This window comes from Odocoileus virginianus, chromosome 6, assembly GCF_023699985.2.
Source record: "Odocoileus virginianus isolate 20LAN1187 ecotype Illinois chromosome 6, Ovbor_1.2, whole genome shotgun sequence".
Taxonomy (NCBI): Eukaryota; Metazoa; Chordata; class Mammalia; order Artiodactyla; family Cervidae; genus Odocoileus; species Odocoileus virginianus.
In genome coordinates, this window is record NC_069679.1 from 46,118,174 (window position 1) to 46,134,038 (window position 15,865).

At 40.8% G+C, this 15,865-nt stretch overlaps 1 protein-coding gene across 1 annotated transcript in view; it reads left to right on the forward strand.

The window, feature by feature from the left end:
- ONECUT1 (one cut homeobox 1) overlaps positions 1 to 12,300 on the forward strand; it is a 38,407-nt gene extending 26,107 nt beyond the window's left edge. Inside the window, 1 exon segment of the mRNA XM_020893247.2 lies at positions 5,310 to 12,300. Within this exon segment, the coding sequence (XP_020748906.2) occupies positions 5,310 to 5,602 (293 nt within the window). The 3' untranslated portion in view covers positions 5,603 to 12,300.
- The last annotated feature ends 3,565 nt before the right edge of the window (positions 12,301 to 15,865 follow it).

The window sequence follows — 15,865 nt, forward strand, 5'->3', positions numbered from 1 at the left end:
GGCTCAGTGGTAAAGAATCTGCCTGCCAATGCAGGAGATGCGGTTTGATCCCTGGGTCAGAAAGATACCCTGGAGAAGAAAATGGCAACCCACTCCAGTATTCTTGCCTGGGAAATCCCATGGACAGAGGACGCAAAAGAGTCAGACACGACTGAGCTGCTAAACAACAACAACATGTACCCTGACATGAGTTCCATGGAAATGCCAAAACATTGCTCTCATTTATATTCTCTGAACAGGTCTCACAACTATAATTCTATACAAGCTTCTAGAAGCATGATTTTGTTTCTGTGGGCTCCTTCTCCTGGGCACCTCATTGAGGTTACACACTGACCTTCAACAAGCTTTAGTCCACTCTTCACTCTATAGATATCTCTACTTTCTTATTCGGCCACTTCAACTTCTGTGCAATGCTCTTTCCAGATATAACCACACACATTTAATTACAGTCACCCCATCCAGTACCCATATGAGTACTGAGCTCCCCTTACAGCCAAGCACTATGGCAGCCTGCCCTGGAGAGACAGAATGAGTTGGCCAGGCTCCTTGCCCCAGGAGAATCCCACTTCCCAGGTTCAGACATAGTGACATTTGTAATGCTTGAAAGCTCAGGGCAGGAACTTGCAAACTGCATTTCCCCAGAATTAGTACTGTATAAGACACAGACAGACAGTCTCTACCAAACAGAGTTCTGGAATTAAATAAATTTGAGAAACATAATTATATGTGCTAAACACATATGCATTTTGAGGAAGAGGCTATGTATAGTAGGTTTTTCTGAAAGTACTTGGCCTGCAAACCCTCTTTTCAAGTAACTCGTGTTGGAGAAAATATCATGCCTCTGATGCCATTTGGGAAAGGGTGCTCTGGAGTAGCTTCAGCCAAGTCCTTCCAAGTACTAAGGACCACACTGAAGTTATTCAGTTACCTTGTGTGTGTGTATGCTAAGTCGCTTCAGTCGTGTCCGACTCTGTGTGACCCTATGGACCTAGCCCGCGAGGCTGCTCTGCCCATGGGGATTCTGCAGGCAAAAATACTGGAGTGGGCTGCCATGCCCTCCTGCAGGGGATCTTCAGACCCAGGGATCGAATCCAAGTCTCTCATGTCTCTTGCATTGGCAGGTGTGTTCTCCACCACTAGCGCCACCTGGAAAGCCCTCAGTTACCCTAGTGAGGTTGAAAATAGATATCTCTTTGTGATTTCCCTTAGTTCTGCCTTTTGAATGTTAAATAAGTAGAGTCTGCACCCGATGCTCAGTTATTTATTTTTACATAGGTATGTGTTCTGTGTAATTTAGTCCACTCTTCACTCCATAGAGCTCTCTACTTTCTTACTCAGCCACTCCAGCTTCTGCACAGGGAAGTGTCGAGAGCCCTAACGACTCCCAGTCTATATTCCTAACGCAGATCTCTCCCCTGAGCTCCAGGCCCCATGTATTCTGCTATCTGCTGGACACCCACCTATTGAGCTGTTTAACAGGATGTCCAGCCTGCACTTCAGATGGATTTGCCCCTCATAGAAGTTACGACTGCTCTCATAAAACTCATTTCTCCATCTGCATCCCTCACTGCCCCCTTACTACCATCCAATCAGAAGCCTGGGAGATGTTCTGAACTCCTTCCTCCCAGCAGGGTTGTTGTTACTAATTCCTCTTGGTTCTCCCTTCCAAGAAGCTCTTAAATTTGCTTCCTGTTTTCCATATTCAACTGCCATCGTCTATCTTGGGGTCCTTATTACACTGATTTTCTAATTGGCTTCTGTCTTAGGCCAGGTTTTCTGAGAAACAGACTCTGATACTTGCATGCAGAAAGAGGGCTATGGAGATTAACCCTTTTCGAGTGGGGAAGGGCGTGGAGGAAGTAAGACCAGGCAAATGGAGTTGAACTTTAATGAAGTTGCAAAAATAGCCTCAACCCATCCTACAGGGTACTCTGGAGCTGGACAGTGCTTCAAAGTTGTCCCTACTAGATGCAAGGGTTTGGTGTGGGGGAGCCTTAAACCAATTCATTCCACTGTCTTCAACCTCTGCCCTCATACTCCCATCCCCTACTCTGCCAATCCCCCACTGGATGTGTCTAGCCCCCCAGCCTCTCTCTGGAATGGCATAACCTTTGGCCAAGGGCAGTTCCCAGCATGGACCTCAGCTGAGAGTCACCAGCTTCTTCCAACAGGTGCAAGAATGAGTGTCCTAAAGGAGGTCAAAGTAGCACATGTCAGCATACATGTCCTCAATTGCTGCTTTCCACCTCACTCCCCACAACACTGCCAGAGGGGTTTTTCTAAACTAAAATTCAATCACACAGCCCCCTTACTCAAAACCTTACCTACAAGATAATTCGTATCTGACCTCGGTCTACCTGCGAAGCCTCGTCCCCCACAGCTTTCCTCCTTGCATGCACTCTTGCTCGACCACCCATCTACTAACACTTATCAGCCCTTCACGAGTGCTGCTCCCCCTGCTGGGAATGAGTTTTTTCCACTTTTCTCACTAGCAAACTCCTATTTATCCTTTAGGGCCTAGCATAAGCATCCTTCTTATGCGATGCTTTCTTTAATATCCTCAAGCAGAGATAATATCCTGTAGGCTCCTGTCATACTCCTGCAGTCATTAGGTTACATAACCATTAGATTGACTTCCTTAAGAGAAAGGCTTGTGTTATATTCGTTTTTGAATGTAAGTGAATGAAACAACCAGCCATGTGCATCAGTATTATGTAAAGCTGTGGCTACTTGGGTTGACACAAACTAACTATTCTTGACTAGTTAGTCAGATTATTTTTTCAGGGACTTAATCTGGTTGTCCAGTGAAGGCTGTGGGTTCCCTGGGGGGAGGGACTGTCTCACTTAGTTCAGTATATACAGCTCAATGCTCTGAGGGAGTTGGGTGTTTAATAAATCTTTCCCATTATGTAGATGCTTTCTGTCATGGTGGGCAAAGGACATAGCCAGTGATCTATGGAATGTGTTATAAAAGGTACCAGAAGACCTGACTAGCTTAAAATCTCTCTTTCATAACTGAGGACATAAAAGAGAGGCCTCCCATCCTGTCCAGGCTTCCCAGGTGGCTCAGTGGTAAACAATCTGCCTGCCAATGCAGGAGGCGTGGGTTCAGTCCCTGGGTGTGGGAGATCCCCTGGAGTAAGAAATGGCAACCCGCTCTAGTATTCTTGCCTGGGAAATCCGATGGACATGTAGCCTGGTGGGCTGCAGTCCATGTGGTCCATGTCGTCGCAAAAGAGTCAGACATGACTTAGCAACTAAACAACAATCCCTCATGTCCATTCTGAAATTCTTGTTCTTATATTTCCTAATATATTGGACCTGTGGTCCCTGGAGTGAGGCAAATGATGCACTGTGGGTCCTGAGTAAGCTGATGCGACTGTAGAAGAGAATTTCTATGTCTATTTATGTTATTTTACCCCTTTAAAATTTTCTGTATTTTATGTTTGCTTTATAATGTCTGTAACACAGTTGTATAGTAACACATGCATATCGTGTATAAAGAAATAATATAAGGGAATGTAATACTCAAAGCATTCTTTACTAAATAGCACATGATTTAAAAAAAAAAAAAGACTTGGAGACTCCTAGATTGCACTCTGAAGACTGGGGGCTTTTTCAACCTGTACCCAATAGCTTTTTAGCTGCTCTGATTGCTCAACTGACTTGTGCTAAATGGACACCTAAAGCTTTAGGGGAATCCACCTTGTGGAACAGCAGGGTATAAAAGGTAAGGGCAGGCTGAAGGGCAGGGCTAACTGGGGAGAGAACGGAGGCTGCACCAGCCAGAGGTGGTGAACCACCTAGTGAGGAATTAGGAACCTGGAATGCAAAAAGGAAGAGGGAGCAGGAGACAGCAGTAGGTAGGGCAGCCGACTACAGCAACATGAAAGAGTGGCAGGCCCCATCTCCACCAAGAAGATGCCCTGCCTGCCTTTTGCTGTGGTGGGAGTGTATACCATACAGGGTGCAGTAGCCAGCTGCGAAGATAACCGAGGCTGCTCGGGAACCTCTACACTGGGTGGGTGGCAGAGGGATGGGGGGTGGGGGTGCAAACCCTGGCCAGGGGCCGGAAACTGACTGGGATTACAGCACCAGAGCCTTGTCTTAAAGTTGAATTAGCATATCCAGAGAACACTGTTTTTACTTCAGTTGCATGGTTATGTGGGGATGGCTGCGGGAATTCATTGATGGGGGAGGTGGGCGGGAGAGGGAGGGGAAGGCATCGTTAGCAATTCAGTGCCCCTTTAGCAGGTAGAAGCCAGTGAGCCAAGTTAGCTGAGAAAGAGGAGTATGGCATCTGAGGTGAGGAGCCCCGATCCAGCACCAAACCCTGGGGACCTGAGGACCACATTGGCATGATGCACCAGAATAGCTCTAGCAGCCAAGAGGCAGCTTCCTGATACAGGAGCTGCCTGTATGGGCATGGGCAGGAAATGGGCCTTCTCAGTGGGAGATGGGGCGAGGGAAGAGGGCAACTCCAGCAGCAAGACTCTCGTGAAGAAGAGAAAGAAGGCACAGGGACACCCCAAAGTGGACATGGCTAATGTCACAGTTTAGCCACAGTGGTGATGAAGTGCACATCATCCCTGTTCCCCAGGTCCTGGTTCCACCAAAGAATCGGTGGAAAACTGTTTGATGGCCATGGTGGGACACTCTTTATGGAGTTTTCTTACATACTAACTCTTTCCTAGTTTGTTTCCTAGGAAACAAAAACAACCAGAAGGGGGAACAAATGCAATTCCTTTTTTTTTTTTTCTTTTTTTTTTTTGGCTTTTAGACCCTCAATTAGGTTCTTAGTATTCCACCAGCAGCAGACCATAAATCCTTTGAGGGCAACACCCACTTCTAGGTGATAAGACTTTGTGTTTGTGAAGCCCTCTAGTTTATGTTAACCTTTACATACTATTTCATATATTCTTACCACAACCCAGTAAGGTAGATGTTCTTACATCTACTTTACAGAGAGTGATAAAAAAGAAAAAGTTCAAATAATAAGTTCACTTATCTAAAACCCAACATTCCACAGATGAGGAATCAAGGTCCATACTCCGTTAATTGATTTACCACCAACAAACACAGATACTCATCAAAGCGAGGACCCATGCCCACTACTCACAAAACTCCATCTCCTCCTCATTGTCCATGCCTCTGTTACACTTCCCTCCCAGCCCACGATGGTGCTAAAACCAGAGGTCAGCAGATAGAAAGTGGCCGTGAGGAATGCCTAACAGATTGAATGGGCTGGGCCTTTCTACTCTCAAGTCTCCCAGTCGGTCTGTTCTAACAGCCTCTGTATCTCTTTGCAGCATGCAAAAGGAAAGAGCAAGAACACGGGAAGGATAGAGGCAACACACCCAAAAAGCCCAGGTTGGTCTTCACAGATGTCCAGCGTCGAACTCTACACGCAATATTCAAGGAAAATAAGCGTCCATCCAAAGAATTGCAAATCACCATTTCCCAGCAGCTGGGGTTGGAGCTGAGCACCGTCAGCAACTTCTTCATGAATGCGAGGAGGAGGAGTCTGGACAAGTGGCAGGACGAGGGCGGCTCCAATTCAGGCAACTCATCTTCTTCATCAAGCACTTGTACCAAAGCATGAAGGAATAACCACGAACTGAAACCTCGGTGGAAAAGCTTTAAATAAAAAGAAAAAAATTTTTAAAGACCAGGACCTCAAGATAGCAGGTTTATACTTAGAAATATTTGAAGAAAAAAAGTGTTATTTATAGTCCAAAGAAACCAAAGACATAGCTCACCTGCATTCTGACTTTGTTCGGAGACACACACTTCAGCTTTTGGGTGACAACTTGGCAAGAAAAATTATGAGCGGGAAGGCACCACTGGATCTCACAGCTTCAGTCCGTGATCATCCTGGCTGTGCTTGGCTGTCTTGTGGTTTGGAGCACAGTGATTTTGAGCCATCGAGTGGACACCTTTAAGATCAGACTTTCTCATCCACTCCACCGCGCCGTGAAGGTGTATGGTGTCTCAGTACTGTGTGTGGGTGTGTGCGTGAATACACCCACACGTACACATGCGCACCACCACCACCACGACCACCACCAGTGGTTAGGGACTTAGGCAGGGCTGGTCTTCAGGAAGGGTTGTGCTTCAGTAGTGCAACCAACGTAGTGTGGGGTTGTCTGAGTTCATGGGATTAGGAGCTTGATTTTGCTCAACTAGCCTAGCGTTTGAACCTGCCAGGCCCACAACCTAAACGCAGATTCAAACCCAGCAAAGAAATTTGAATGACACCTAAACCAGTGCATTCTCTTTGTTTGTTAAGGAATGTTCAGATATTTTTTAAGAAATGAAACAAGAGTCCATCCATTAAAGAAAGAAAATCACCTAGGTACCAAAGAACACACTTAATATTAAAGTGCAGGTATTTTATTGCAATGATTTTAATAACCAAAGCTATTTTTACACAAGATACTATGTAAAGTTATACGTATGAACTGATCTAGCTGTAATACACATACCATGTAGAATCATGACTATTATTTATGACTCTTGAAACATTAGTTTTCAGAACTGGCAAGAAAGAATGTAGCTTCAGGGAAGCAATTTATATCATAACAGAGAGGTCAGTGCAGTATACATGTACATCCAGATGGCACATTCCCTTTTGGGATCTATAAATGTCACTTAAGTAAACATATAGACATGACTCCATGCTCTGTTCATAGCTGAGAAAACCTGGTGATTCTTCCAAAGTAGGACCCATTTGTAAACTTAGAAAACTAAGTTTAACAGGACAGGTAGCTAAACTAGAAAATTTGTTCAAAGTCATTCTTTTCGGTAAAATGCCACTGAATGAAGCACCCCATACTTAGGTAAATTTGACTAAAATTTGCCTTATACATTTGACACCAAATACCTATTTAAAATACTTTACAACCACACAAAATAAGCAGACCAACATTATTATTAAAACAAACTATCCAGTTCATTATATCCTGAAAATATAATCGAGCTGATTTGATTGCCAATCCCAGACATTTTGTGACTTGGACACCAATAAAAATAACAGGTGCAACTAAGAAATTATGGAACTGAATAGAGAAAGCAAGAATTCTAGTGGAAGGTAAGACCTTGGGTTCCATAGGTATTAAGCTATGTATTTCACTAAGCATAACCTCCAAAACATACTACATTCTTTCTTGCTACCACATTAAGCTGGAAATTTTATAACATAGATCCCACTCTCTAACAGGGACAGGTTAAAAACTAGACCTGAAAATTTTCCAAATACAAAATTTTACATTTCTATTTTTCCAAATCACTTAAATCAGGGCTATAGTAATCAAGGCAAAAAAAAAAAAAAAAAAAAAAAAAAAAACCCACACAAGGTAATATAGTTATTCTAGTAGTACCCAAGGGAATCACTTGGTTCCCAGAAAAATTCTCTTGGGATCAGTTTAACTGTAACCATGTAAGTGGATACCTTTTGTACTAGTAGCTTAAAGAATTGGGTACTCTTAATCACCACACCTAACTAGAAATATAAAATTAAATATTATCTCAATAATAAGCTATTTACTGAGACTCATTTAAATGCTAAATTAAAAATTGAACCATTCTGACACAAAACCTAACTCCTTAGGATCAAAGAAGAAGCAGGTACCTGGAGAGATGAACCCACAAGCCATCTGTGTCTCCTTTGTGTCTGCCATGGGATGAGAAAAGGAAACCAAGACATACTCCTCCTTGGATGAAACTGCATTTGCCTTGACACATTTTGTCTTTGTCTTATTTTTAATCTCACCCCAAATTCCATCTTTAAATTTCCCCTTCTAAATATGGCACAATTATAGTTCAGCTATTAAAAGAAACCATTTAAATGGCCATCCTCTCAGATTTGCTAAAAATATAATCTTTTCAATGACATAAGTGAAAAAGAAAAAAACTGATGAACATTTTTTTCTCTCTCCAGAAAAAGAAGGGGGCAATACAATACAATACAATGTATTTATCACTTAGGAGGGAAGAAAGCCTTTTTTATTTAAAACATGAGAATTTTAAATGCAGGGAAATTCAAGCTGTGTCTACACACAACCTTACCAAATTCAGTACCCCAGGAAAAACAAAAGTTGAATTCAGACAACCATGTCTTTTGCTTTATTTTCCCTATGTTACCCACTCAGATTAGTTGGTTACATTTTCAACCAACACGATTTACATTTTCAACCAATTATTTTGGTATTGTATAGACACAGTCTTAAGGAATATTGTTACGCTTTTAATATTCCCACCACAATATTTTGTTTTGTTTGGCCAAGCCTCGTGGCATTCGGGATCTTAGTTCCTCAGCTAGAGATCGAGCCCATGCCCCCAAGCAGTGAAAGCACTAAATCCTAACCACTGGATGGCCATGTATTTCCCCATAAATTTTTTTTTTTAAATAACCAGTGATCCTATTTGCTAACACCAAAGATAATTTTCATACCAGCATTGAATTTGCACCCATTATGCAATTTCAGGGCCTAGAGATCTATTTTCTCATAAACAGATGCACAAATCAGAGCCTGAAAGCAGTTTTTTACTTGACTATTTAGGCATGCTCACAACCTTTGCTTTTTAGAAATCCTAACGGACAAACTCAGCTTCTCACAAGCAATACACCTATTGCATCTTGTATGACTGATTCCTTCTTGCTTCTGACTTGGCGCATAGAAAATGCTTCCATTCCTGTTCAGTCTGGCGTTAATTTACGTCTCAGATGTCTTCATCTACCACACTTAACAGTGCTGTTTGTTCACCCAGCATTTCTCAGTCCTTTAGTGAAACCGCCTAAAAAGATATCGCACTCTTTTCTTTGTATGCATGTTTATTCCAAAACTATATTTCAAATAGCATGTTTTAGGTTTTTTTTTTTTTTTTTTTTTTTTTGGCGGAATGGAAGTTAGACTGTTTTTGGCCATAAATCATTCAGGTCCTCTCATGACTAGAAGCTTCCCTGAAAAAGGGCCAAGAGAAAGAGTGGGAATTATGATGTCTGGACACCCCAAGAGCCCAGACATCAGTAAATGTTCAGGTAAAAGAATTCTTTTTGTCAAGCACTGAGTATTCCAGTTCCTGGATGCAGCTGGAATAGATGACCCCTCCCCTCCAAAAGAAAAAAAAAAAACAAAAAAAATGTGTGGGGAAATTTAGAAGTTCCAACTGAACATGTCACTCACTCTACCCCCCAAAAACATAGTTAATTTTCCCGGAAAAAAAAAAGTAAAGCTCTATATTACTTTCAGATTCATGCCACTCCCATTGCTACCCCAGGTGAACGACCGATCGGTCTTTGCAGGTTAAATGCAGACTTTGCTATACCAAAGAGTCCTAGGACATTTTCACACAAGCTATAAAGACATTTTCCCTAAGAAAGGGCCTCCCTTCCTTGTACATAAAGGATGAAAACTATGCATTTAGCAAACAAAGAGAAAGCACTTCTCCCTTTCCTATCTAGTCGTTTAGGGTGCATTCAAACACCAGAGGCCGTTTTGAGACTCCATTGGCCTTCTGGATGATTCTTGTGGTGTGGTTAGCTTTACAGTACATTTGGTAACTATTTACTAAATAGTAAGGACAAAGAAGCAGAAGGTAAGAAATAGCTACTTCCACGTGTAAAAAAATAAAATGTGTAAAGATCTACTATTTATAGTGTGAACCAAAGACGCTACCTCACTCGATTTCCATTGGTGATTTTAATCACATTGATGATACCAAAGAATACCAAAGATATTTTCGTGCACGGCCTTGGTCTGCAGAGGGAACTCGCCCCTCCCCCTCCCCGCCTCCTCTCCCCGCCTCACTCTTCACTCAGTGTATAAACTTGTCTTCATTCTTAATAATAATGATACAACAATGACGACAACAACAACATTAGGAAATACCACTCCTACTACCGCTAGTTCTACTTGTAAATCTCTAGGCGAACATGTTGCAAACTTTGTAAACTCCTAGGACGAGTGCCTTGCTTGAACCAAAGTGTTAAACCGCTGTTGACCTCTCTCACCTTATACTCTTTGAATACCTCAGCCTCTTAGAAAGGCCACTAATGAAAAAAAAAAAAAGGAATAATTAATCACCGTGGTGCTTTTTCCGTGCAACCATGCAATGAAACTTTCTTTGATACCAAAGGATGACTTTTTTCCCCCAATTTCTTGCTGATAAACCAAAGCTCCTCCTCCTCGTTCCCTCTCAAAGCTCCCCCCAACTTCACCGAGTCCCTTCCCCAGGCAGGCCGTGCATCACTTTTACCAATTCCTCCAAATACCTCATAGTAATAAAGTTTTAGGGTTATGTTGTATAGAGAGTCTATGTGATAAGGCAGAACTTACTAGTTTGATAATTGTTAAGGTTACTTTTAAAAAAAAACTTTATAATTCTTATTTATTTTGTAGTTTGTATGTTTGGGATGTCCCCCACCCCACCCCCACTTTGGTTTGGGGTTTATTTTCTCAGAAGAACTGCTCTGTTGCTCAAGGAAGACTTAATTTCTGGAAATGTTCCCCAGGTGGGTGAAGGGTTGTGTAAAAAATGCAAGAATGGAATAAGAAATGATTTTCATTCTGACGGTTACTTATGAAGTTTTTGTGTTTTCCTAGTAAATTTGTTTCCACAGGGTAAAGAAGTATATATAATCTTTTTTTGTGAAACTGGTTCCTATTTTTCTCTATAATGTGCTGTGATTTTTTTTAATTTAAACTACATTTTATATGAGCTTATTTAATCACTGTGTTAATTTATGACTGTGTAGTTTTTAAACTGTATATAGTAGAATGGAAATGGCCAAAGCTTTATGTTACAATCTTTTTGTTCTCTATGCTAAGATTAGCTGAAGGCAAGAACTTCTCTTAACTGCAGGGTGTATCTTCAGCTTTTCTTAGCAGGCACTTCAGTGTGTGTTGTGAACACTGCCAGGCTCCCCCTTCAAAAAATCTGTACATGCCAAAATGGGTGTTTCAAGGTAGTCTTTTCTGTCACTTAGAAGAAAGGCATTGTTCATGTTCTTCCTTTAATTTATCAATTTATTTTTCTTTAAGAAAAGATTGCTTTGCAGGTTAGACCTGAAATTCCAAAGAATTTAAGACTTGTTTAATGTTTCAAAGCATTGGCATTTGTGAGATATTTTGACACTTTTTTAAAAAAATTAAAAAAAAAAAACATTTGCCCAGGTATGAGAAGTAAAAAGTGTAAAAACTTGAAGAGACAAGCTAACTTGAATTTGGAAATCCTCTTAAGTGTCACTAAGTTTCTGAAGTGCTTCAAGGCAGGGCTTGGAGACAGTTCCTTCCCAGACCTAAGAGATCATCACAGGTCTGTGACCTTAGAGAGAAAGTCAGGCTAAGTAGCATCAGACCTGGCCCCTGCCTGTCCAGCCAACCGCAGAAGAAGCAAAACACAATTGCTGAACCCCAGTTAGAAATCAAATTTAAGAAAAATGTTTCAAAGATACAGATGCCACCTCATTTTTTTTTTTTTTATTCTTGGCATCTACTACCCACAATTACCCTTTTCCCTCCCCAAACCACCACCCCCAACCAAAATTAGAAGAATTCTCAAATGCCACAGTCCCAGGGGTGAATGAACTACAGACTTGTTTGAGTTTGTCTCTTCTCACTGGTCATCTTCCCACTAGTTTTCTTGCCCACACTAAAGATTGTCCCTGCCCCAAGCCCCTTTAATCAACACTTGGCCCTGCTTCAGATCAGCACACACACAGAATTCTCAGCTGACCAGAGCGTCCTCAGAAGACCCGGTGCCCACTATTTTGTTTAATTTTGCTAAGTAAGTTGCTTCAACTACATGACATAAATCCATAGATGTAAATACTTTTTCTCCCAATACAAGAATTTTACCTTATTTTCTTTTGCAGGGGTGTTTGGGGTGGGGGAAGGAAAGGGAGGGTTTAGACTTTGGGTCAAATGTTACATTTTCTTAGAAACATTTTTATACTTGTTATGTATTTTAATAGGGCAATAAATCTGCTCTGAGTTGCAGGATCATTCAGTGCTCTATTGGTAAGCATTGATTAATTATTTGTTTTTAATACAAATGTTGTGTAGTGAGTTACAGAAAGCCCAGGAAAGTGGTTGAGGGAGTTGACTTTCACCATCAGCAATGAAACGCTGAACAGAGTTGTATTCATAAGGTCGTATTTTCTGTTTCTTTGTTAGTCTCAATTTTTTGTGGTATGTTCTGCATTTATTACATAATCATTGTGGGCTCATTTGACATTTGCCGTCTGAACCAAGTGACAAGTATTTTTTAACAAAATAAACTTTAAAACATTGTCTTCCACTTGCTTTGGTAGTTGTCTTCATATCTCCCTGAGTTTCTCGTCCCTTCTAAAGTCAGCCCATCTGTCACTCACGTAGACCTGTCCCTTTCCCTCTTCTATTTTCAGTACCTTTGACCTTAGCTCATGTTTGAGTGTGACTCAGTTTCCCTGTTCAAGTTAGCTTGATGGTTTATTATGTAAGGAGGGTGCCTAAGACAATCATCAGGTAAAAAAAAAAAAAAATTAAATTAAAAAAAAAAAGATCAGTAGAGTAGAATATCTTCCAAGAGCAGAGGGAGTTCTTCCTTAGTAATGGAAAAAAAAAGGTAAATACATAATTAATTAATTTAAAAACCTAACCATGAGGGGCTTAGAAGATTTTTGATAAAAGACAAATGTTGCTGTCACTTTCTTTGTCAATTAGAAAGCAGTGGTAGTTTCTACGTTGCATCTACATTTCAGACTAAATGATTATTGTACCCAGTTATGGTTGTTTGCTAATATTTTGTCTCTCTCTCTTTCTCTCTGTCCAATGCTTCTTCTGTATTTTCGTGTGTAGCAACAAAAAGTGTAATGCATTAGGCATTATCCTGGTTTGTTTATGAGTATCTCCTGTACTACATTAAGGTTTCTTTCATTTTTTTTTAAGCTTCGCTACTGTTCTCACTTTATGCCGTGCAATATCATCTGCTGTGTTTGCTAAGCAAAAAAGAAAAAAAGAAAAAAAAGCAAGTGATGATGCCATCATGCTTTTCAGTGTTAAAATGTTTCAGCATTTATGTAGTCACCAAAATGTAGTAAATAAAATGTTGGATTTTCCAGCACTTTAAATTTAGACAATTCTTGCCTTCTTTTGTTTTTATTCTCTCTGCAATCCTCAGTGAGTAGCTTGTGAGTTTTCTTTGGAGGAAGGGTGAAGTTAAGGGGACAACATGCCTGAAAACTCAAGCCAGTGCCATGACCTAAAGAAAAATTAAGGGGGGAAAAAAAAAGAAAGAGGTGTTCTCTACTGGAGCAGAAGGATTTTTTAAAAGGAAGCTGGACAATTTATTTGAAGATGTTAGCCATTTATATTAACCTAGTTGACCCTCAGAAGAAATGAAAATTATTATTAGAGAGAATGGCCTTTAAAAGTCCTCTCCGATAAAATAACGTGTGTGTGTGTGTGCGTGTGTCATATGTGTGTGGAGCTAGGGGAGGGCTGAGAAATCAAGATCCTTATATTTTATGGAATGATAGAATATACTGATTGATTAAGAGGCTTGGCTCAGGAAAAACAGAAACTGAGTTTGAATTACTACTATACTGATTACTAGCTATGTGACTTTGAGCAGATAATTTAATTATTTAACTTCCCTAAATCTCAGCTTCCTCATCTGTAAAATGGGAATAAATATCTATATTACAAGGCTGCTGTGAGGACTAGAAATTTGAAGTAAGTAAAGCTTAGCATAGTGTCTGGCATATGAAAAATCTTCAGTAAATCTTACCTATTTTCATTATTATTGGAAAATTTATCTTAAAATGCAGATTTTTTCCAGTTTAAGGAAAACACTAACTTCTAACTTAGTTTAAAAAATTTTTTTTAATATAAAAGCAGGGCTATTTCTTGACATGATCCCAGTAATTACATTATACTCTCCAAAGGTGGGAGTGGGGAGAAGCTGTAGAATAAAATGTGAGTGGGGCCCTCTCAAGTGGTCCAGTGGGTTGACCCTGGAAAGGTCTCTATTAGTTCAGTTCAGTTCAGTCGCTCAGTTGTGTCCAACTCTTTGCAACTGCATGGACTGCAGCATGCCAGGCCTCCCTGTCCATTACTAACTCCCAGAGTTTACTCAAACTTATGTCCATTGAGTCAGTGATGCCAACCAACCATCTCACCCTCTGTTGACCCCTTCTCCTCCTGCCTTCAATCTTTTCTAGCATCAGGGTCTTTTCAGATGAGTCAGTTCTTTGCATCAACTGGCCAAAGTATTGGAGTTTCAGCTTTAGCATCAGTCCTTCAAATGTATATTCAGGACTGATTTCCTTTAAGATGGACTGGTTGAATCTCCTTGCAGTCCAAGGGACTCTCAAAAGTCTTCTCCAACACCACAGTTCAAAAGCATCAATTCTTTGGGGCTCAGCTTTCTTTATGGTCCAACTCTCACATCCATACATGACTACTGGAGAAACCATAGCTTTGACTAGATGGACCTTTGCTGGCAAAGTAATATCTCTGCTTTTTAATATGCTGTCTAGATTTAATATGCTGTCATATGTTATGACCTATGTCTAGGTCATAAATTTTCTTCCAAAGAGCAAGCATCTTTTAATTTCATGGCTGCAGTCACCATCTGCAGTGATTTTGGAGCCCCCCAAAATAAAGTCTGTCACTGTTTCCACTGTTTTCCCATCTATTTGCCATGAAGTGATGGGACCAGATGTAATGATCTTAGTTTTCTGACTGTTGAGTTTTAAACCAGCTTTTTCACTTTCCTCTTTCACTTTCATCAAGAGGTTCTTCAGTTCTTCTTCACTTTCTGCCATAAAGGTGGTGTCATCTGCATATCTGAAGTTATTGATATTTCTCCTGGCCTTGAGAACCCCATGAACAGTATGAAAAGGCAAAAATATAGGACACTGAAAGATGAACTCCCCAGGTCGGTGGTGCCCAATATGCTACTGGAGATCAGTGGAGAAATAATTCCAGAAAGAATGAAGAGACGAAGCCAAAACAACACCACCACCCAGTTGTGGATGTGACGGTGGTGGAAGTAAAGTCTGATGCTGTAAAGGGCAATATTGCATAGGAACCTGGAGTGTTAGGTCCATGAATCAAGGCAAATTGGAAGTGGTCAAACAGGAGATGGCAAGAGTGAACACTGACATTTTAGGAATCAGCAAACTAAACTGGAATGGGTGAATTTAACTCAGATGATGATTATATCTACTACTGTGGACAAGAATCCCTTAGAAGAAATGGAGTAGCCATCATAGTCAATGAAAAAGTCCGAAATGCAGTACTTGGATGCAATCTCAAAAATGACAGAATGATCTCTGTTCATTTCTAAGGCAAACCATTCAATATCCCAGTAATCCAAGTCTATGCCCTGACCAGTAACGCTGAAGAAGCTGAAGTTGAATGGTTCTATGAAGACCTACAAGACCTTCTAGAACTAACACCAAAAAAAGATGTCTTTGTCATTATAGGGGACTGGAATGCAAAGGTAGGAAGTCAAAAGATACCTGGAGTAACAGGCAAATTTGGCCTTGGAGTACAGAATGGAGGAGGGCAAAGGCTAACGAAGTTTTGCCAAGAGAACACACTGGTCATAGCAAACAACCTCTTCCAACAACGCAAGAGAAGACTCTACACCTGGACATCACCAGATGGTCAATACTGAAATCAGATTGATTATATGCCTTGAAGCCAAAGATGAAGAAACTCCATACAGTCAGCAAAAACAAGACCGAGAGCTGACTGTGACTCAGATCATGAACTCCTTATTGCCAAATTCAGACTTAAATTGAAGAAAGTAGGGAAAACCACTAGACCATTCAGGTATGACCTAAAACATATCCCTTATGATTATACAGTAGAAG